Source organism: Phyllostomus hastatus, unplaced genomic scaffold (assembly GCF_019186645.2).
Source record: "Phyllostomus hastatus isolate PE091 unplaced genomic scaffold, TTU_PhHast_1.1 phas_contig_118, whole genome shotgun sequence".
NCBI lineage: Eukaryota > Metazoa > Chordata > Mammalia > Chiroptera > Phyllostomidae > Phyllostomus > Phyllostomus hastatus.
In genome coordinates this window covers 2,689,612-2,713,303 of record NW_025333543.1, presented here as the reverse complement: position 1 = coordinate 2,713,303, position 23,692 = coordinate 2,689,612, and the positions used below count along the sequence as shown (strand labels likewise).

At 36.9% G+C, this 23,692-nt stretch overlaps 1 protein-coding gene across 3 annotated transcripts in view; it reads left to right on the top strand.

The window, feature by feature from the left end:
* CPED1 (cadherin like and PC-esterase domain containing 1) overlaps positions 1-23,692 on the top strand; it is a 273,386-nt gene that overhangs the window by 61,142 nt on the left and 188,552 nt on the right. For all 3 annotated transcript variants that reach the window (XM_045847151.1, XM_045847144.1, XM_045847161.1), the window contains 2 exons: positions 3,449-3,555; positions 10,673-10,748. In XM_045847151.1, coding sequence (XP_045703107.1) covers positions 3,449-3,555; positions 10,673-10,748 — 183 coding nt within the window. The remainder of the gene's footprint in view (positions 1-3,448; positions 3,556-10,672; positions 10,749-23,692) is intronic.

The window sequence follows — 23,692 nt, the reverse complement described above, 5'->3', positions numbered from 1 at the left end:
AGAACATGTGGGCTGCTGTACTTAGCTCTAGTTAGTGGCTGCCATGTAGGGCATGGACCAGGTACTATTAGAGCTTCCCAGTTTTCAAATGCAGGCTGAAATCTGGAGTTTTATGTGAATTGTGCTGATATTTGCATTTTGACTAATACTTGAATTTAAAACAAAACCAAAACAAACACTGTGCTGGCCAAATACACCCCCACACATGGGCTTGACTCTTCCTGAGCGCCCGCAGTCCATAGTCTCACTGTGCATGCTGGGCATGTGTGGATCGTCTCTGCTGCCAGCTCAGTGAGCATGCCCAGAAGCTCCACATGTCCACTCATTTGTAATTTTGCTGAGGCAAAAATGTGTATCCCAAATGCTCCAACATTGACTTCTGAATGTGATTTTCTTAGCCAGCGCTTTGCTTTCTGCCCAGTTTCTATAATTCCATATGGCTTTTGGGGTTTTAAAAATCAAGTTTGAATACCCAATATCACTTATGAAACAAAGTTTTTACTCTCAGAAAGGGCTGTGAGAGTTGGGAAAGGTAGCTGACTTCTAATGTCAGAGAAAGAAATGAAAAGAAAGTGAAAAGGACTACTAAATATTTAACTTTTAACTGGAAAATAGTTTGAGGTAGAATTTGATGAAGATAACAATAAGAATTTTGAGTGGAAACAATCAGTGTTTTTGCAGACTATGGTAGCAAAAATTAGGTAAGAAGTAAATATTAAGAGATGACTTGAAAATTTTAGTTTTACTTTATTTCATTTTAAAGGGAAATGCATGTACTATAAAGTATTTTAAACTGTTAATTTAGAATACTAAATATTAAATATTTTTGAGAAATGATGGTACTCTGTATAAATGTCAAAAAATTGCTATGCTTTGTGAGTTATCGTAAATTCTTTTTCATGTTTACATCCCTCAAATAGATTGCTGAAGGCAGTGACTGCTTTTTCTTTTTGCAATTTACTCTCATATTTCTAGTATAATATTCTGCTTATTGGAGGTTCTTTATAAATTGGGCGCTTTGAATTATTTAAAGGTATCTTCCAGTTTTAAATATTTATTGCTTATTTTTTTTCTATCAAATCCAGACATTATGTGTATGCCCTGGGTAGTGAAGGAGGCCGTGACTCAGACTTGGAGAAATATAAAAATTGTACTCTGTTTTTAATACCTGAACCATACAGTTTAAAATTTGAAATCCTCTATTTGCATGCCTTTATCTTTTTAAAATTTTTTGAATTGATTATTCTATTAAATTTGTCTCATTTTTTTCCCTTTTGCCCCCCTCCACCTAGCCCACTCCTCTTGCCCACAGTCACTCCCCTCTCTGTTGTCCATGTCCACGGGTCATTCATACATGCTCTTTGACTAGTCTCTTCCCCTTCTTTCCACCACTATCCCCCTCTCTCCTTCCCTCCTATAGCCATCAGTCTGTTCCATGTTTCCGGTTCTATTTTTCTCATTAGTTTATTTTGTTCATTATATTCCAGTTATAAGTGAGGCCATATAGTATTTGTTTTTCACTGATTGGCTTATTTCACTTAGCATGATAATCTCCAGTTCCATCCATGTGGTCACAAAAGGTAGGACTTCCTTCTTTCTTTCTACTGTGCAGCATTCCATTGTGTAAATGTACCACCTTATATTCTTAAAATATTAGGTTGAGTATATTATGACAGGAGGTTTCTTCTAGGGTTGTAGTGTTTCCTGGGTTAGAAATAAAATAATATTGAGTGAAATTGTCTTTATGGTTTTCCTTTTGAATCCATATCACTAGGTTTTGGCTAAAAATATGAGGTGCATACTTAAAATTAAGTATTGGAATTATTAGCATTTTTGGATTGGGCTAATGGAATCTGTAGTTTCCTTCAACGTCAGGGTGTGTGGAACAGGGTAGATACTTCAAGCCTAAGGCTTGATGGAGATTACATGGAGAGATTTCTCAGACCCCCAAATCGCCTGCACCATTTCTCCTTGTCCCTTTGAACTATTGTATGATCTTTCAACATCTTGGGATACATAGCAAACAGAGAAGCTCTAGGACAAGAGCTCAGATGTGAAGTGGAGTTCATTTGCCTGGATCCTTTTGTTTGGCAGAGAGAATTCTCTTCTAGCAACAGAACAATGAGAAACAGAGGAACCAATAGCCCAGACAGCACAGAGCTTGTCAAATTGTAAAAGACTTGATTAGGGAAGAGTAAAATTTCATTCCTAATTGTCACAGTTCACTCTTCCTTATTAATCTTTTTTTCCATAAAGCCCTTCTTTGAAAATGTTAGGTTCTCAAGTGAGAAATTCTTCTGGCAAAATTTTAAAAGATAGTATTAGGAGATGTTGGTTATTTCTCCCTTTAAGAGACCACTAATACCTAATTTGGCAGGTGACTTGGGAGGTCTGGCGTAGTGACTTGAAGGAACATTATCTCATGAGAAGTCAACAAAAGACCATGTGTATAGAAATTGCTTAATTTTTTAAACTGGGTTTCTGTCCAAAATAGGGAAGTTTCCCAAGTAATATCAATTCTTTTATGCATAATGCTTTTGGTTATTTTTGAGATACATATTTATATATCCACTCTGAAGTAATGTGTTTGCCACCCTGTCATGGGCTACTTATTGATTTATTCACTTGAAAAATATTTTTAAAGTACCAGTTTTATGCAAGGCATGTTGATAAAAAATTTGTATAAATAAATCAAAGAGAATATGTGAAACATATGTAAATGTTAATTTTTAAATGCTTGATTATTATACAAGAATGTATTCTCCCGAGATTATTTTGGCAAGTTACTAGGTTTGTTGGCAAAGAGTGCTGTCCTTGGTGAAATAATTGAAATATTATTTTCATTGGTCCATGTTATACTGTGTATTTTGAACTAACTTTGTGCTGTTTATAACTAGACCCACAAATTCCTTTTGGACAAAATCTGTCTTTAATTTTTCATTGAATTTCATTTTCTGCCCACTGCAAGTTTTGTTTGTAAGAAATCTTGTAAAAGTATATTTGATGTTCAAGGTCTATGAAAAGCAATGGTGTTGCTGAAGCCCAGAACAAAAAATTCAGTGTTTTGACTTCTTATCATTATTTTATTTTACAGCTATCTCCAATCTTACAAGCTTTATAATCTTCTTTCCTCCCAATCTCTAAATAAGACTACAAATTTATAAAGTTAGTTATTTAAACATTCCAATTATAGTCTTTAAAGGAATTTTATGATATTGCTTCAGACAATTCAAATTTCCCTATGATACAATACTAAATATAAAAATATTAGTTCTGCTAAATTAGAAAAGTTGAATTTTAGTTATTTTGAATATTGACTTTTAAGTATATTTAGAATCATTGTTGCTTGTGTTCTAGGATCAAAGTAATCACATTCTCTAACCTGAAGAAGTGTATACTGCCTTTAAAAAATCTGATAATTTTTTTTTCATTGCTCTTTTGCTAATAGGTGAGTTGGGCTCTTGGGATCTGCTCATTTGCCTGTCTTCTAAGAAAGCTCGTGGAAAACCCTGCATATCCAAGGAAGACATGTGCCAGTTAGGTTTACATCAAAAGGTAAAAAAATTTTTTCAACTGTGCACAGATTACACCAGCCCTATAGATATTACTGTCAGTATTTCTTGTTCTATAATGTTAAAAAAAGAGTCTCAAAAATTAGATTCATTGTATATTTGGAGAAATTTCCATGGCCATGACTTACACACTTTACCATGAAAAGTTTACCACTTTTTGTTTGATAGAATCCCCCTCAGCTTCAGCTGCTACCATTAAGGACCCAGTTTTACCTAGTAAGACCCAAACTTGATTGAGAAGTCTGTAGCCCATGGATGGTTACTTACCTTGACCACATGCTCATCCAAAGTAGTAAAATCTTTATTCTCTACATCACTGTTTTGACTTTTTCAAAGTTAAAGTGGTATCTTGAATTATAATAAAATTCATATAATTTTTTATTAACTGTAAAAATTGTCATCCAATATTTATTGTCTACTTGGTGTGAATTTTTATAAATGCTTTTAGAAAAGTTTAAAAAATTATCAAATGCCTTTAATGTGCTAGTCACTGTGCTGGAAAATTTGCATATGCCCTGTTTTAATACCTATAACAAGTCTCAGAAAAGTATCAAAACCAATAGCTATTTTTCAGTGGTGTTAATAAAACAGTTTTATAGTAGCAACCCCAGTCACTTGGTATTTCTACAGCTGACAGTCTTGGTAACTTCTTCCTCCTTCTAACTTTTCATTCCCTTGGTCTTTGGGCTGAGCACATTGTTTTGGTTCTTGTATATCTTTGGCCATCTCTTCTCTCCCTCTTTTTTTTTTAGATACTTTTGATTTTTATTGTTGTTCAAGTACAGTTTTCTGACTCCCCCCAACCCCAGCCTCCCCCCACCTCCCCCATTTGCACCCCCCTTGTTATTGTCCATGTGTCCTTTATAGTTGTCCCTGTAAACCCTTCACCCTTTCCCCCCATTATCTCCTCCACTCTCCCTTCTGATTACTATCTGCTTGTTCCCGATTTCAATGTCTTTGATTACATTTTGCTTGCTCCTCTTTTTTTTTCATTAGCTGCCTTTTGCCTGCCCATTCTTAAATGCCTGTGTTTCCTAATACTACTCTTAAAGTTTCAACCACCATTTGTAGTTAATGGTTCCCAAAGTTACATCTAAAGTTCAGAGCACTTTCCCAGGCTTTGGGCTTGCATGTGTATCACCAAGCCTGCTGATCATCTCCTCTGTATGTCTCACAGACACCTCAAACTCAATGAGGAGAAAATTAGCCCATTGCTTTCTCTGGTAAATTTACTTCTTGCATTTAGAAGCTTTGCCGAACTTCCTTTATAATGTTCATAAGCACAGACAACTCCCTGTCACTTGCTAGGATAGAAATCTGGCCTTTACCCTTGAGCCCTTCTCCTTTGTCATCTGCAGTCCATCAATCACCAATATGAAGGAATCTAAATATTTCTCAAATATTTTCCTACTCAATATTTCTCAAATATCTGTACTTACTACCTTTAAGTTTTCTGAAGCAAATATTTTCCCCCTGAAATTTATCCTGCCCACAGTTGTCACAGTGAAAAACATGAAGTCTTTTCTGTGTGTATCAGTCTACCTCCCAGTAGGAGACATATGGCATACTCAAAAGGATATAACTAAAGAGAAAGGAATGAAAGAGCTACTTTATAGAGGTTTTGACAGGATGAGAAAAATAAACAAACAAAAAGATTAGAGACACAAAGAAACCAGCAACATTATAACTTTTTATCCACCTCTGGTCTCAAGAAGGTGATGCAGAAGGAATGGTGTAGCAGGTCCTAATGAGAGCTGGAGCCGAGAGAAAGGTCTGCAGAGAAGCTATAAGAGAGGATCTATAAATGTAGGGGAGGTTAGCCATTGCCAAATCATAATCCTGCAGAGAGGAAGCCGGGAGATAAGTGCCCAGCCTTTCCCCACTCCCACCCTTCTATCTCTTGCCAAGGCCTCTCAATGGTACCAGGCACCATTTGAAGAATTTACATATTTATTTGTGTCCATATTGAGGAGACTAAAGCTCACAGAAGTTAAGAAAATGACCTAAGGCCTCACAGCTAATAAATGAAGCAACCAGGATTCAGACAGTTTGACTTCAAATTCTGTTTTCTTAACTGTATCACTATAGAAACTTTCTAAATAAATATTTAGCCACTGCACTTATAGCCATAAATTCTAAGTGATACATACTCACTATTACTTTGGAACATAAATAATTTAAAGATTCATGGGCTATGACTTATTTATGCAAATACATCAAAACACAGGTTGCTTCCAATTTGTTGAGGATGTTGTAGGATTGTCAATGACTGTAGAATAAACAAAGAAAGGGCACCTATTCAAATTAAAATTACTAATCATCTCAGAGCTTTGGGATTTAAGCACTTTATGAAAATGATCTTCAGATCTGTTGTAGAAAATGAATAGTCAGGAGTCTCTCTAGGCAGGAGGAGAGTGACATAAACTTAACACTGTGTTGGTCCATGTGATGCTGAAAGTGAAGTGAGGTCCACTACTTGGGGTAGCACTAAATTTAGTAACTGGGGCTGTATCTCACCTCCAACAGACAGGTTACAGTGTGTTCAGAGCAGGGGGATTGGATTCTAGTTCTAAGTGTCTGTAGCAGTCCCTGACACCAGGGTGCTGTTTTTAGTGCTTGGAGCACTGAGATCTACAGAAATGGCTCCTATTTGAAAGCATGCAAGGATATTTTTAGGTGAACTTGATGGAATGATGACTGTATGTTAGAGACGTGGGGGATGAATTAGTTGTTTCTCTTATTGTCATTAATTCTTTCTTATGGATGATAATGAACAGCTGTCAGAGTTCCTACTTTTGATAAAATGAAAGATATGAAGGTCTTTGCATATCTAATGAAGAGAAAGAGCAGTCCCTAAGACTGCTCTACAATGTGAAGTGTGTGTCACTCTCAATGTTCACAAGTGACTAAAAACACTATTTTTACTTGGGTGTTTTCTCTTTAAAAAATTATTTATTTTTAGAGAGAGGGGAAAGGTGAGAGGAAGAGAGGGATAGAAACATATGTGAGAGAAACATCGATTGGCCAGGAGAACCCAACAACCCAGGCATGTGCGCTGACCGGTAATCAAACCAGTGATCTGCTTTGCAGGGATGACGCCCAATTAACTGAGCCACACTGGTTAAGGCTTCTAGGGTGTTTTCTTAAACTTTATAAAAAGTCTAAATTTAAATGTCCATTCTCCTTAATGAATTACCGTAGTTTTAGTTTGTTTTATTTTGAAACACTTTCTCAATGTTTATCGTTAATATTGTACTGTTGCTGTTATTAAAGTTCTCAAAATAGGAATTATTTTTTTACGTTTGCTTCTAACAGTATGTAATGAAAATAATTTAGACACAGATTATCACAGATTAGTATTTCAGAAGTTAGGCAGGGATTGAAGTCTTTTCAAAGGCACATTTCCTTTCTCCCAGTTTGACCTCAGAAATATCCTAGTCTCAAATGTCATTATCATTTTTATATTTATTCAAATCCTTTCAAAGATATGAAAGATCTTTGTGCCTTCTGCTCAATTTTGCTGTGAACCTCAACTACCTCTCAAAATAAAGGCTGATAAAAAGTGATTACTTCACTGTGGAGCTGGAGAAGCTCATCGTATAAAAGTCAGCTAAACCAAGTAAAAACTTCTTTGATGTTCCACTTGATAACAATGCAAATCTGATAAATTTTATGATGTACATAAAACTAAGAATAACAAGTACTAAGACACAGAAGAGCACAATTAGGTTTAACAGTTAAAAAATTAGAGTGTGTGTCATACAGTTGATTTGTCCTGTCAGCTCTATGACCCGTAGCCCTTGCAGGTGCTTATGTCTTTGTGTTGAGTCATTCTGCTTAACTGCTTAGTGTGGAGCTCAGTTCCAGAGTAAGATGGAAACGATGTTTCTGGTGCCATGTGTCGCCATTGCTATGTCATCTGTTGCAACTCTGTGATTGCCAAAGATACACTTTGGAGGAAAGAGCACGGGAAGAGGTTGTTGGTGGGGGAGGGGAAAACAGAAGATGGAAGGGGAAAAGCAGTTGCTTCCCTTGCTTTGGCTCTAGTGTGTTGAAGTAGGTGTTTTGTTGACCCTGAGTCAGTTCATTCTTCTGTGCCAAGGTTCCAAGTGAAAAGTCATCAACTATCTGATGAGACATAGCAACCTACCCTTCTATGGGAAATCTGTGCACGTTGTGCACTGTGTGTGAAGCATCTACACAGATTTTCCTGGCTCATTAGTTCAGTTATTGTTACCCATGTTGCCAGGAATCTTTTGTTTCTGTCAGTTTGTAGCAGATGCTGGGGCCTCGGATGCTCTAAGCATTTGCAGTGACAACATGTTTGCTCTGAGCCTTTCAAAAAGTGGGAGAAGGTTTTAAACTGGACCTGTGCCAGTGCACGGTCTTTAATGTTACTTACGTAATGCTGGTTCTCTCTCTGGGTCTTTTTATTATTAAAGATTCTATTTAGTCAATAGTAACTGCATCATTTTGCTTCAGGTGGGGGAAAATGGTTTAAGTTTATTGACTTCTGAAGCTTTTAACATCAGAAAGATTTTTTGTGTGTTAACTTAAGAAAAAAATTAAACTTTTCTTATGAGTTACCCATATTTTTGCAGTGTTTTGTCCTTGACCTCCACCCTGTGCTATTGTTACAGAAAGGAACCTGTTGTGGGGGGCCCAGCCACCATTACCAAAACAAGCTTGCTTCCCCAGGGTCTTTCTGTACTATTGTTCATCTTGCCTGCCACCCTTAGAAATTGTGGCTCTCAATGCCAGAGTTTGATAAAAAGGAAAGGAACTATTTATTCAGAAGTTATACAGGGTTAGAGTAATGGCAGAATGTCACCATTAAAATTCTCAAATCCTTTTAAGACACCCACAAACACACAAACACAGTCCTGTCTTCCCCTCTTTGCCCAACCATGCCAGCCAGGGGCACCACACCTCAGGAAAAAGAAATAGAAGTCCATAGCTCAGCTAGACTCCTGGTTCCTCCCAGTAATTTGTACTCAGCTGGGCAAGTCTCCCTCAGTCCCCAGCACCATCAGCTCTGTTGCCCAAGTGAACTCCAGTTCTTAATCCAAAACCATGTGGCACCTCCTCATGGCCCACCATCAAGAGTCCCTTTACCCCTTTTCTTCCCACTTGGTCTTGTATTGTCCTTCCATCTAGTCCTGCATTGTCTCTCCTGCATTCTTTCAAATGCTGAGAGCTCTGCATGGTTGCTACACCTTGATTTCCTGCTTCCTAAGCTGCGTGGTCAAGGGAGTCCCCTCACTGCTCCCAAAACCATGTGGTTAAAACCCCTGCATGACTGCCCCACCTGGGTTTAAGTCCCCAGCGAGAATCTTTCTCTGTGACCCCATTTCCGACTCTTCCCACAATCAGCTATACCTGCCAGCACTCCCACAGTTTATTCCTTTCTTGGCTGCCATAGTAAGTTTGGGCAGGCATGGCCCCTTGGCATGGAGTGAACCATCTCCAAGCTCTCATGCAGAGAGCTGCCTCCTAGCTACATCATCAGTCAAAGTCATGACCATCTCCCCAGCTAGCCTGCTATTCATATGCAAATTAACTCAATAGCCCTGCCCCCCAGCCAGACTTGTTGGGGTGGGGATCCTATATTCCTGGACACCCCAAGTTCTGGATCCTGTTACAAATCCCCACTTTGGGGGGCCCTGGTTGCACCCTGTTACATTAGGAATTCTCAATAGAAAACTTTAGGACTTTATGAAAACGTTTCTTTTCCTATATTTAGTTTTTGAACTGTCTTAAACTTTCAAATTTGAGAAATGTAGGCATGTCTAAAATCTATTGTGCACTACACTTATGTCCTTTCCTCAGTTCGCAGTGCAATAAGAATATAAGTGGCTCAGACTTTGGTATCTTTGTAGACTTTTAAATGGGATGTTCAGGAATGTTGCTGGTGCAGATTCACAGAGTGGGTTCTGCTGAAGTGTGGGCTTCACTACCTGAGCTGAAGTTGCTGGTAGTGAATTTACTGAGCAAATGAATTGCTGCAGTGTTTCAAAGAACTTCAAATAAACCATTAATAAAAGAAATAAACTAAAACTATGATTGAAATATTGAATTGGTAAAATCTTAGAGGAGAAGTAGAATTTAAAGACCAAAGGCTCTATCTGCTTTATTTCACAAACGGAAAAAGTGAGAGAGGCCATGTGATATGCTCAGGGTTACCTTTCTGTTAAGGGCAAGAAGTGGGACCACAACCTATGTTTCTGGTTCCCTTGCATTTTGCCAACTGAAACTGAGTTCTTTTTATCTAATCAAGCCAGCAGGACACAGTAGAGAAAGTACAGTATTTTATTAGTTTAGAGTGAATTAATTTGAAAGTAATTAATAACTTTGAAAATAACTCTGATACTCAAATTTACATTGATCCTTTTTGTTGGTTTTAAGAATGCGTTACCATGTCTGGAATTATTTTTAATATTTTGTTGATAATAGCAAGTTAATCAATCTGTAAATTCATGAGGAGAGAATTACCTCGATTGTATCTTTATAAGTTAAACTATATATATATATAAATAAATATATATAACTGTATAAATATATGGATTTGCAATAACATTTATGAGGATTTTTAAGAACAAGTTTGGAAGCAATAATGCCCTTCAGTACGAAGTGAAAACTATTACGAAGTTTTGAAACAGGTTTAGCACTGAATTTCCAGTAAATGTCTGTGATTCAAATCACTGAGTGCCTTTGGAACTTTGGACTTTAGTTGACTTTGAGGTATGTTTGCACTTTTTTTTGCCAAAGCTAAATTTGAAACTATGAAGTACTTGTGTTATGCTATTTGCCGTAAGAACATAGTGTCTCTTTTTATTTCTAGCAAATATGGCTTTGAAATATAGCAAGGTTTTCCAAGAGTATTCCCAAATATTTCTGAAAATTTCTAAAAGAAAGGCTTTAATTTTATGTTACCAAATAAACCACTTTATTATACTGGATCTAAGTGTTGACTCGCAGATACTTGAGGGCAGGGTATGGTGGTGTATCACTTCTGTAAACCTTTGCACCTGTGTTTCCTTTGCTTTGAGTTTAGCATTTATAAATGCCCAACTTACTAGAATCCTTTTCATTCCTTTCAGGTAAACATATTACCAGAAATACAGCATCAGCTTTGCAGAAAGGAAGGATTATGTCAAATAATTACAAGATTTCCAGGTAATCTTTTGTTTGCTTCTTCAAGCATAAATGTGTGAGATACGTAGTCTTCTTTAGAGATACCCTCTGACAGATGAAATCTCAGGTCCGCATATTGAGCTCTTTTGTCTACAAATTCCACTATCACAAATCTTTTAGAATCCACAAAGTTTTGCCAATGGGAAGAACTCGATAATAAGAAATACGAGTGCAACATTAATATTCTTTATTTTAGTTTTACTTTCTACCTTTCTAGAAAAATATGCCTTTTCTTTCTATGTTTGTCTTTAATACCCTTGCTGCTTTTTATTATAGTACTTCTTAATTAAAGAAAACTTGACATTTAAAAAAATATTTTTCTTCATGATTAAGTGATTCTGTGATTTTGATCCTAAGAAATATGTTTCTTCTTTCTAAAATCCTCTCAATTTGTCTGTGTTTTTAAGACAGGATACTGAATTAGTAAATTTTATGTCTTGACAACATTAGAAGTTTGGGATAAAAATTACCATCTCATTTTCTCATAGATCCCCCAAGTGGAAAAACAATGTCATCAGATGTTATACGAGTCTTCATAGATGATATTATATCCTATTTTAAAACTTATCAGTGTAAGGTTCTTCAAATTTCTTGTTTAAAATCCATTTAAAGATTAACAGGTATGCCCTTAGGAAGTTTTTTATTATATAATTAAAATGTAGATCCACATAGCTTTAATTATTTCAAAAATTAATTAGTGTCCAAATGGAATCAGAAAACTAATATTTTAACCCATCAGATTTCCCATGAGGTTTCTGCTTTCACACCAAATATTAACAACATTGGTTATGTTCCATTATGAAGACTGCAGTTTTCTTACTGTTATTTACCAAGGATTAAAATAAATTAAAATGAATTAGCGATTAAACTTCTTTTTCTAAGATTTTATTTACTTATTTTAGACAGAGAGGAAGGGAGGGAAAATGAGAGGGAGAGAAACATCAGTGTGTGGTTGCCTCTTGCATGCCCCTGACTGGGGACCTGACCTGGCCCACAACACAGGCATGTGCCCTGACTGGGAATGGGACCAGTGACCCTTCAGTTAACAGGCCAGCGCCAAATCCACTGAGCTACACCAGCCAGGGCATCAATTAAACTTTTGATTTAAGATACTTGTCTAATAAATGATAGCTGTATAAACTTGGTTTTGTAGTTACTGTTTTACATCACAATTGTACCTGACTCTCTAATCTTTACATTGTTTTGCTTTTGTAAATGTCAGTTGGATAGTTCTTTATTTTATAAAAAAAGAATCATGTTGCTGTGAGGAGCAAGTAAAATAATTATTTTCACTAATACATTTCTAATAAGTACCTGGAAATACAGTTAAGGCAATTTGAAAAAAAATGTTTACATTTTGAAAAGTGCCTACAGATTTTAAATTTTGTTGTTGTGGCTATTTACATTTCAAAGTGGTGGACTCAGGAGTTTAAGCTTATTTAGCATTAGAATTAGCAGAATAGTGTCATAGGAATGAGCACTCATTTTTGGTGAGAAATGGATTACCAGTTTATAGGTTTATAGTTTATATTTTGCTTCCATAGAACTAAGAAGTTTTTTGTTTCCTTTTACTTTAAGCATTTTTTATTCTTCAGAACATCTCTAAGTTCCAGATAAATGTCCTTTCTCCACTCTGTCTAGTGTGTTATTTTTCATTTATCTCTGTGACTAACAAGATATTTTTACGGGTTATATAGCCTTTTAAATGGAATTATTTCTCCTGTCATATTTTCTTAGCTGTGTAGCTTTAACAGAATATATCTACAGCATTGTTTTATGATTTAAACCTTATAAACTATAGCTTTTTGTGGTAGACTTTTTCTGTGACTATATAATAATATAATATAAATTCAGCATTTATAAGATTAGGAGCATTGTATCTGTCATGAATACTGATTAGTTAATATTAAATACATATTAGATAGCAGTATGTCACTACCTAAACATATAATACTATTAAAAAAGTAAGAGAGTAAAACTAAACACAATACTATTCAATTTAACCATTTTATTTAAAACCAAAATGGCCCATGCCATTTAAACTGTGTTTTATTTGGAGGTAAGTAAAACACAAATTTGAAACAAGAGATTTTAGCTCTGCTACCTATTAGCTCTGCTACTTGACTCCTGCTGGGTGTTTTTAATCTGTAATGTGAGGATAATGAGATCATTTCACAAATTAAATTTAAAAAATAAAGTAGATATTATGTGTGTGTGTAATTTGATTGGATATTATAATATCTAATCTAATCTAATCTCATATATACTATTATATATTATAGTTAATACACAATGCTCAAAAAATGGTAACTGGATCATCCTAGATTTAAAAAATCAAGGAAAAGACCTCTCATTAGGTATTTTTCACATGATTGATTATCCCTAAAATTTTATGTTTCTGTCAAAAAGTGAGAATAGTCTGAGATTTCTTCCTACTTCCAACTTCACAAGTCAGCCTGCCACAGCTTCATGGATGCTGGCAGGAGACATGAGACTCTGAGACTCCTGGGTCAGAGACAAATGATTCTATTATTTACAGCAGTAGCTGCAGTCAGACGCTCAGCATTTGCACCAGTTCACTGCATCCCAGTTCCCAGAGGGCGATGTGAAGAGCGTAGATGACACTTGTATACTTAGTGGTTTGCGGTTCAAGAGAGGAACTTCTAGCTTAGGGACTTTGACTATTTTATACTAAGCAGTGAACATGTCTGCCCTTTGCCCCAGAGGGAGACATTATTTTTGTTGTATTGGACAACATCTTGTCTTTGCTCTGGAGTCAGACACCACCTCTATATTTCAAGGCTATCTGCTATATAAATGTCCTTGGAAAGATAGTTCAGAGCAAAGATTGCCAGCGCCTCTGTTTGCACAATGTGCAGAAATGTAAAAGGTACATGGAGACATGTCTCAATGCTTTCAGAGATTACCTTGCAATTTCCATCTCTGAAATGTCATGTGTAATGCTGAGCATGATTTAAAGCCTAGTTGAGCTTCAGTTTCCTAATCTATAAAAATAATGATGTTTGGCAAGGATCAATAGCACTGAGATTCCCTGCTTCCACTGTGCCTTTCGCCCATATAGACATGTTGTCTCAGGTTTTATCTTAAACAGTAAATAAAGACAGGGGTACTAAGAAAGGATGGATGACCATAGTGGTAAGCATGCTGGGACCCTGCTAGTGCGGCAGGAGAGAGTTGGGCCAGATGCAGAGGAGTGCTTGAAGACAGCAAGTAAGACTAACAGTCTGTTCCATTCTAAAGCTGAACAGTTTACCTGCCATTAGACTTGTAACTCACATGAAAAGGCACAAAGTCATGGAATTTTTCCTGGCTATCCTCCCACATAATGCTTTGCTTAAAAAATAAGTTTTAAAAATTTTAGTTGGCTCAAACTTGTTGCTGTTGATTTTGTTTGCCTTTTATTAAGTTTGGTTTTTTGATAAAAAAGGATTTCTTTTTTCATATCTGAAATATATGTCCAAACAAAACATCAGAGAATTGTTTTATTTGGGTTTTGAGTTGTTTTTGTTCTTTTTTATGCAGTATCACCATCCAAGAAGTCAAGGTTAAGAATGAGCCAAATTTATGGCTATTACTCATTCTTTCCAGCAATATTCTCTTAGCTGTGAACAGTGGCCTTCATGTGAAGTTTGAAATGTACCCAAATTTGTGCACAGAGATAGCATTTCGAACATTTTAGGATAAGCACCATTATTTTTTAGTAACATGTGAGTACATAAAGAAAAAAATAAAACAATAAATAAAATTTAATACCTTTTGTTGTACCTAAACCAGACTGGATTTTAAACAATTGTGGATATTTACTACCAAATATAAAACGTAATCTTAAAAATAACATAATTGATACCCTGGCTGGCGTAGCTCAGTGGATTGAGCGCGGGCTGTGAACCAAAGCATCACAGGTTCGATTCCCAGTCAGGGCACATGCCTGGATTGCAGGCCATGGCCCCCAGCAACCGCACATTGATGTTTCTCTCTCTCTCTCTTTCTCCCTCCCTTCCCTCTCTAAAAATACATAAATAAAATCTTTTAAAAAGTAACATAACATAATGGAATTTTTAAAAAGATTTTATTTATGTATTTTTAGAGAAGGGGAGGGAGAGAAACATCAATGTGTGGTTGCCTCTCATGTGCCCCCTATTGGGGACCTGGCCTGCAACCCAGGCATGTGCCCTGACTGGGAATTGAACCAATGACCCTGTGGTTTGCAGGTTGGCACTCAATCCACTAAGCCACACCAGCCAGGGCTGAAATTATTTTTTAAACATTGACCAATAATAGTTAGTTATCTCACATGGCACTGATGATTGTTTTTAATATTTTAGGTTTAAAAATTCCTATTTGTCATATGATATCAGAACAATATTGTCAGGGAATTAGGTAGTCTACCTTGATATAGGTAGCTCAGGTGGTTAGAGCATTGTCCTGATACACCAAGGTTGTGGGTTTTACCTCCCGTCAAGGTGCATATAAGAAGCAACAAATGAATGCATAAATAAGTGGAACGACAAACTGATGTTTCTCTCTCTTTCTCTCTCGATAACATCAATGTAAAAAAAGTTAAAAAAATAAATAAAGCAACATGGTTTTGGCCAGCTAGCTCAATTGGCTAGACCATTGTCCTAATACACCAAGGTTTCAGGTTTTGCGTCAGGGCACATACAAGAAGCAACCAATCAATGCATATAAGTGGAACAACTAATTGATGTCTCTCTCTCTCTCTCCTGCTTGTGCTCCTCCTTCCTTTCTTTTTAAAATCAATCAATAAAAAAATAAACAAAGCAATATGTAAATTGTCATTGCTTAATGCCACTTGAGGGTTTTTATTTCTTTCATTTTATTTTTCCCCTTTGCTGTAACTTGGAGGAAAGTTTTTCTTCAAACAAGAGTAAAATAAATGCCTGACCGGTGTGCCTTAGTTGTTTTTGTGTCATCCAGCAAAGCGAAAGATCCCCTCCCTGGGCATGGCACATGGCTGGGTTGTAGGTTTGGTCCCAGGCAGGGTGTGTATGAGAGGCAACCAGTTGATATTTCTTTCTCATACCAATGTTTCTCTCTGGCTTTTTCCCCTCCCTTCCCTTCTCTAAAAGTGAATAAATAACATCTTTTAAAAAGAATACAAGAAATGAGACATTTCCAGTATTAAAGAAGATTGAGAACTTATCTCTACGAGGCAATTAGGCAAACTTTCAGGGAAGGCCAGTTTGCCTGTGCCCTGTCCTCTCAAACATTGCCACCCTCTCTGCATGCTCTTTCAGGCTCCTATCTTTCCAAAGTCTTCCACCTCCTTTTCACACACGACTATATCCTTTATGCAAAACGCTCTTTTCCCCAAGCAAAACTTTCATCTCTTTAGTATGACTGACTTCAGCTGGTTGGTAGTAAAAAGCACACTGATGGAACTAATGCAGGCTAAATTACACCCTTAGCCCAGTCATAAGCCTCTTAGATATATTTGCATTTTCATAAAAGAATCTTACAAACCCAATGAATTTCTAATTAGAATTTCTGGAAGTACATTCAAATTCCCATTCAGGTCATAAGCAAACCCAAAGCTTACCTTACTTATCTACCTACTTGTCTCCATCTCCACCATGACCAGCCTAATCCAAGTTAGTTAGCATCCTCTGCTATCCTTTCCACTTCCTTTCTTGTTCTTGAAAAATACAATCCTTTATTGAGACTGCATCCAAAGTGATCTTCCCTCTATCCCCTTCATAAATAAAACAAGTTTATTAGGCTTATTCACAGCAGTCTGTTTAGGGGCTAAACCAGTGGGGCCCAGGTAACTAGTTGTCTGATGCTGTGACTCAATTCAGGGATAGATTTTGATAGTTCTAGTTGATAGGCTTAAGTGAGTAATGCAAGTGGAAAGCTGTTATTTCAGGAATGGGAATGCATGACGTACTTGACTCTAGAAGGTTGACAAGCAATTCAAACCTTGTGCCCCAGGGTGCCAGCAAGCACTAGAGGTGTAGATGGTATCAGAGCCATAGTGTTCCAGGGAGGGAATGTCTGTGACACAGATAAAGAATTGTTGATCAGCAGTTAAAGAAATACAAAAATCACCACTGAACTGCAACTCTTATCTGAATAACTTTTTTTCCAAACCCTTTACCTACTCCTCCTTATAAAAAGGTTGGCTTGAGATGAGATATTAAGATGGTTTTTAGGGTACATAACCCACTGTCTTCTTAGATTGCTGGCATATGAATAAAGTGCACATAAAGATTCAATCCTTGTCTCTGCTTATCGGTTCTGGTAGCACAAATGCTGACTTCCCTGGTTTCAATTTTATCTATAACAGATGTCACACATCCAAACATTTACAGGGGCCTGGCACATGAAATAAAAAATTCATAAGAAATTGAGAAGTTTGAGAGGCTTGATAGCCTCATTTTCAGTATCTGTCCTCAAAAATATAGACTCTTTAACATAGCTCACTTGGGTTTTTTGTAAAGTATATTTTATTGGTTATGTTACTACAGTTATCTCATTTTTTTATCCCTTTACCACCCTCCACCCAGCAACACCCCCTCCACCCCTGGCATCCCCTGCCTCTTAGTTCATGTCCATGGATTGTACGTATAAGTTCTTTGGTTTCTCCATTTCCTACACTATTCTTAACTCCTCCTGTCTATTTTGTGCCTGCCAATTATGCTCCTTATTCCCTGTACCCTTTCCCCGCCGTTTTCCCCCTCCCCACTTATAACCCTCCATGTGATCTCCATTTCTGTGATTCTGTTCCTGTTTTAGTTGTTTGCTTCGTTTTTGTTTTTGTTTTCTGAGATTCAGTTGTTGATAGTTCTGAGTTTGTTGTCATTTTATTGTTCATAGTTTTGATCTTTTTCTTAGACAAGTCCCTTTAACATTTCATATATGGGCTTGGTGATGATGAACTCCTTTAGCTTTACCTTGTCTGGTAAGCACTTTATCTGCCCTTCCATTCTAAATGATAGCTTTGCTGGATAGAGTAATCTTGGATGGAGGTTCTTGCCTTTCATGACTTCGAATACTTCTTTGCAGTCCCTTCTTGCCTGTAAGGCTTCTTTTGAGAAATCAGCTGATAGTCTTATGGGAACTACCTTGTGATAACTCTCTGCTTTTCTCTTGCTGCTTTTAAGATTCTCTCCTTTTCTTTAATCTTGGGTAATTATTTATGACATGCATTGGGGTATTTCTTCTTGGATCTAACATCCTTGGGACTCTGAGCATTCTGGACTTGCATGTCTAGTTCCTTCCCCAGATTGGGGAAGTTTTTCTTCACTATATGTTCAAATAAAAGTTTTCAATTTCTTGCTCTTCCTCTTTTCCTTCTGGCACCCCTATGACTTGAATGTTGGGATGTTTAAAGTTATCCCAGAGGTTCTTCAGCCTCTCCTCATTTTTTCGAAATTTTATTTCTTCATACTATTCTGGTTGGAAGTTTATTTGTTCCTGTTGTTCCAAATCATTGATTTGAGTCCTGGTTTCCTTCCCCTCACTGTTGGTTCCCTGTATATTTTCCTTTATTTCATTTTGTATAGCCTTCACTTCTTCATTTATTTTGCAACCATACTCAATTTCTGTAAACATTCTGATTACCAGTGTTTTGAACTGTGCATTGGATATGTTGGCTATCTCCTCACCACCTAGTTCTTTTTCTGGAGTTTTGATCTGTTCTTTTATTTGAGCCATATTTCTTTGTATTGGTATACCTGTTATGTTGTAAAGGGTGGAGCCTTACATATTCATCAAGGCACTGCAACCCACTTTGCTGTATTGTGGTGCTGTCTGTGGGGGAGGTGTCATCAGAGAAGGGACAATGCCACCTGCTAGCTTACTTAGCTCTCACCCCACTTTCTGTTATTTCCCTCACTTCCTACAAGTGGATTGTACCCTTTCAGGTGTTAACTCCCCAAGTGGGTGGGTTTGTGTATGTTCTAGGATCCCATGGGCCTTTCCAATGGACTTTCCTGTGAGACTGTGAGTTTCTCCCACAACCGCAATCCCCACAGATTTTTTTGACAGTCAGAGGTTTTGAGGCTTTAGTTTTCTGCACTGGAACCCTGGGTTGTGTGGTTTGTCTCACTCTCCAGTTGTTCCTTTTGTCTTATCCACATGTAAATGTGGGATACCCCAGTCCACAAGGCATTGCCTTACTCAGCCTCTGCCTTTCTGTGCATCCTCTCTGCCCCAGCTGCTCGTCTCCACCCCTTCTACTAGTCTGGAAGAATATTTCTTTATTAACTCTTTGGTTGTTGGACTTCCATACAGTTCGGTTTTCTGACAATTCTGGTTGTTTTTCATTTTTTAATTGGTTGTTGTCCTTCTTTTGGATGTGCAAGGAAGTGAAGTACATCTTCTTATGCCTCCATCTTGGCTGGATTTCCCCATTTGGTTTTTTAAGAAAAGGAGTCAAAGACATAGGAAAATGCAGGCCATTACCACATGGCATCACCCAGATATAACTCAGCAATGTTAAAATATCAAAAACTTACAGTTGTCTTATGTCTCTCTTCCCTGCTTTATTGTTTCTTGTAACTGCATTTTACAGATCCTACCTCCTTATCCCCATACTTCTCTATGTTCCCTCTTTTGACACATCTTTGCATTTCCCTGAACCCTTGGGAACTCTAGCTTTGATTTTCTTCACACAACAATAATTTTGTTAACCTCTGAGAACAATGAAGCTGAGTTTTCTACCAAAACCTTAATCTCTGGATTTGGGAGGCATTGTCAACTTCTCTTCACTACTTTTTCTTACTATTACCTCCCAACATCTTGATTATTCACCATATAATTCAACCTTATTCTCACCTGAGTTAACTTCTTCCTCTCTGCTATAAATCTACCATTATTCTTACCAAAATGATGTTTGTACAGATGACTTTTTTACCATCCTAACCTCACAGCTTTTTTACCTCATCAAATCCATGATCTTTACTTCTAATCCTATTTGTAGCCTTACTCAGGAACTTGCATCATGGAAAACTACTCTGTCTTTGAAAGCTTAAACTAATTCACCACTTTATAATCACAACCTTTCTGGCTCTTTTATTTATCCAATGTTACTGAGCCTTGGATCTTGAATGGCACTTTGGATACTCTTAAGTCTGCTACTTTCTCCAAGTCTGTCAGCCATTTTTTGGTCATAATTTCTTTTCTACCAAGCCTGGACCACTTAGTCTGCCAGTTGAAGTATTTCCGTATAAGCACCTCCAACATTTGTATTTTTCTTCTATACCACATCCTGCAATCTCATTTCACTGCTCCACACCACAAACATTGGAGAAAATCACGGAAGTTGGTGTTTATGTCCAAGGATTTTTTTTCTTCACTTGCTAAAATGGAAAGAGTCAAACTATTCCTGCAACAAACTGTACCTCCAACACCACAACTGGCCAGGGACACCTGAAGCAACCTCTCCTAATTTTTCTCTAAAATACTTATGAAATACATACAAAAATTTAAGAACTACTCCTAGCACTCACATTATAGAAGAATATAAGAGGCATTTTCATGCATTCTAAGGCTGATAGATTCAGACTTTCGTGATTCTAAGTAAATTGTAGTTTGAGGCTCTGTTCAGTTCATGATAGGTAGAGAAGAGCCTCTCCTCCGTGGTTAGGATGTATTTCACAAGAAAAGCCAGCAGAGTGTGCTAATGGTTTGGTTGTGGTTGGTAAAAAAAAAGTCTTCCAACACTTTAGCCAGCCAGCACTTAGTTGGGATAGGTAAGACACCAGGAAATGGAACTTAGTCTGTCATTCAACTGTAGGTCTCAGAAAAGTCAAATGGTAGGTCAAGAATACATTTTTCCCCAAACTGAACATATTGTTCTAAAAATGAAGATAATATGTAAAAGAAAATAAATATCCTGAATTCACCAACCCAGAGATGATTACTAGGAACATTTGTGTACGTACTTTGTTTTGAAAATTTAAACTATTATTACTTAGGAGTGTCTTCCAAGTGAAGTCTACCTGATTTGGTGAGCTAGATTTACACTTTGTTCCTATTGAACCTTGTGAAAGCCTCCATTATAGCCATCGCATTATCTCTCAGCTGTATTTGTATGTATTTATCTCCCCCCAAGGACTAAGATTTCCTTATTCTTTCACTTCTCAAGCTCAGTACATGGTCATAGTTCCTGCATAATAGTCACTCTAATATTTCTAAATGAAAGACTTGAGAAGATACTTTTGAGGGAGTTAGAGTTGTGGAATGGGAGCTCTGCCTGTCATCAGAGTGTCTTGGCAATGCTTAGACAGATTTACATGCTTACCTATTAAGAGCTCAATATTGAATTAGTGCCATGGAAAAGAGAGACAAGAGAAAGGGAAAATACTGTCTCATTACTTTAAGATATAATTACCCATTTTAAGAAATAAGATATTTGCATTTATGAAATAAGTAGAGAACTCTAATTACACGTATACAAGGCAGACTAGTATCAGCAAATTACATAATGTAGTACCAACTTCTAGGTGATTACCATGGCAGTCAAGAGACTGATCACCTCATTGCTGTCTAAAAGAATAAACATAACACTTTCTTACATTGTTGGTTGATCCTCATTCATGTAGGCTGGATATGGACATGTATACACTTAGGCATTTCAACCCAAAATGCTGTAAATACTTGTTCACCATTTCTTTAGAGGAGAAGCTAAGTGCTGACTGCCAGAAGGATGGAGTAAGAAAACAATGGTGAGAGTTTGCTCTCTTTACTTACCCGGTAATGTTTTACTACTTCTTATAGATTAACTCTCTAGACAGTTTTCTTCACCTTAATGGTTCTACATTTAGGGCAGAGGAAATAAATCCAATACTTCTTGCTGACTATTGTGCTTCAGCATTTTATCTCCACAGATTCTGTGAAAGAAAGAGAGAGCATCTGAGATAGTGCCAGGAAACCTAAATCAGAAAGAAAGATCATTGATTTAGATTACAGTGGATGCCAGGTGGATTATTTTTCTTTTTTAACTCCAAACCTCAAAAGAAATCTCAGTAGCTCTATTTAATGAAGAAATGGAATTGTTTTGGTCAATAACAGATAAGATCCTCCGCTCTTCTTTCTCTCCTTTGCCCTTTCTTTTCTTCTCCCTGACATAGCCCAAGGAGGCAACTTCATGACACTGCCCAGCCCCCTAGAAGCTCGGGAGAGTTCAGTCTGTAACTCCAGATAAAGAACTGTGGTCTCAAGAGAGTTAACGACAGTCAGTGGGTATGGGAAATACTTTTTTTTATTCTTTTTATTTATCAAGCATGAAAGTTAGCAGAAATTCTTAGCATGTTATTCTTTTTCTTTCCTGTATCCTGTTTAGTGGTCTTTGACCACTCATGAGAAGGAAGTTAATGAAAATAGAAATCAAATTTTAAAAATGATCAAACATGCATTTTAAATATTCTTTTACCTTTACTTTTTAAAAAGATTTTATTTAGTTATTTTTAGAGAGGGAAGGGAGGGAGAAAGACAGAGAGAGAGAAACATCAATGTGCGGTTGCTGGGGGCCATGACCTGCAACCCAGGTATGTGCCCTGACTGGGAATTGAACCTGCGATGCCTGGTTCGCAGCCCACACTCAATCCACTGAGCTACACCAGTCAGGGCTTACCTTTACTTTTTATTATGACTTTATTATACCAGTAATATACATTAATTATGAGAATAGAAAATTCATATAAAGAAAAAGAAAGAAAAATGTAAATTTAGTGAATTGCACAATTTTTCATAACTTCTCTATTCATGTACAATGTTTACATTCTAAAGTATTATGCAATTCAAATGTGAACAAATTATGTCACATTTATCAGTAAAACCTATGAAGGTATTAAAAATGATGGATATCTACATTTATTGGCATACAAAAATATTCACTATATTCAACCATGTGGTTAAGAATAAACATATTTTTATTATATATCTTACCTATTTATATATATATATAAAATATATATTAATGTTTTAAAATATATGTTTATATACATACACATATTAATTTATTTAGCACTTACAATATCTCCATGAAGGAGATTCATTGTTATTCCTAATTTATTTAGGTCTGTGGCCAAATGAGGTGATGTTTCCAGGATCACATGCCTGACACATGGTATCTGCACGTGGGCAGTACAACTCCAGAGCCCATCCTCTTAACCACTTCACTCCACCAAGCTCCTCAGGGTGGCAATTAAGACCCACATAGTCTGAGGCAGTCTGTGTTTCTCCCTGGTCTCCCATGATTTACTCGCCTAACTCTCTGCCCAAGCTATCTCCTCCCCTCACTGTCCCTTCAACAGCACACTTTATTGCCCTCTCTTCTATTGCCATTCCATTTCAATTAACCCTAGTGACATCAACTTAATCATACCTTTAAACACCTTTTCTCCAAATTCAGCCATATTCTGAGTTACTGGGTGGTTAGGACTTCAACATACGAATTTTGAGGGGATACAAACCAGCCCATAACAATGAGGGGTGGGTGAGGGAGGCAGGGAACTTGGATTGGCAATTTCACCAAATCCATATGGAGAGGAGAGAACAGATCCCCAAAAGAAGAAAGAGATGCTGTACAGACAATGTCTATTATTATAGGCATTTAATAAATATTTATTGATTGGTTATGATAAAGCCCATGAAATTCTTTAGGCAGAACTGCTCCCCTCTACCCCCAAAATCACTTTAAAGTAAGGAAATATTCCTTCTCTTCAGCACCAAGAGCACAATACTATCCACTAGCTACCCAGGTGTCTTTCTGCTGGTCTATATGTGGATTTGCGTTTCTGTGTCATGCTTGGTTCTCAATTCCCACCTTGTACACCAACCCTCACATTTCTCAGACCTTGCATCTGTTCTCCAGAGCTAGTTAATTATGCTAAGTTAATTAGTGCTGCTCTCTTTTCCCCTCTCAAAAGTACACTTTT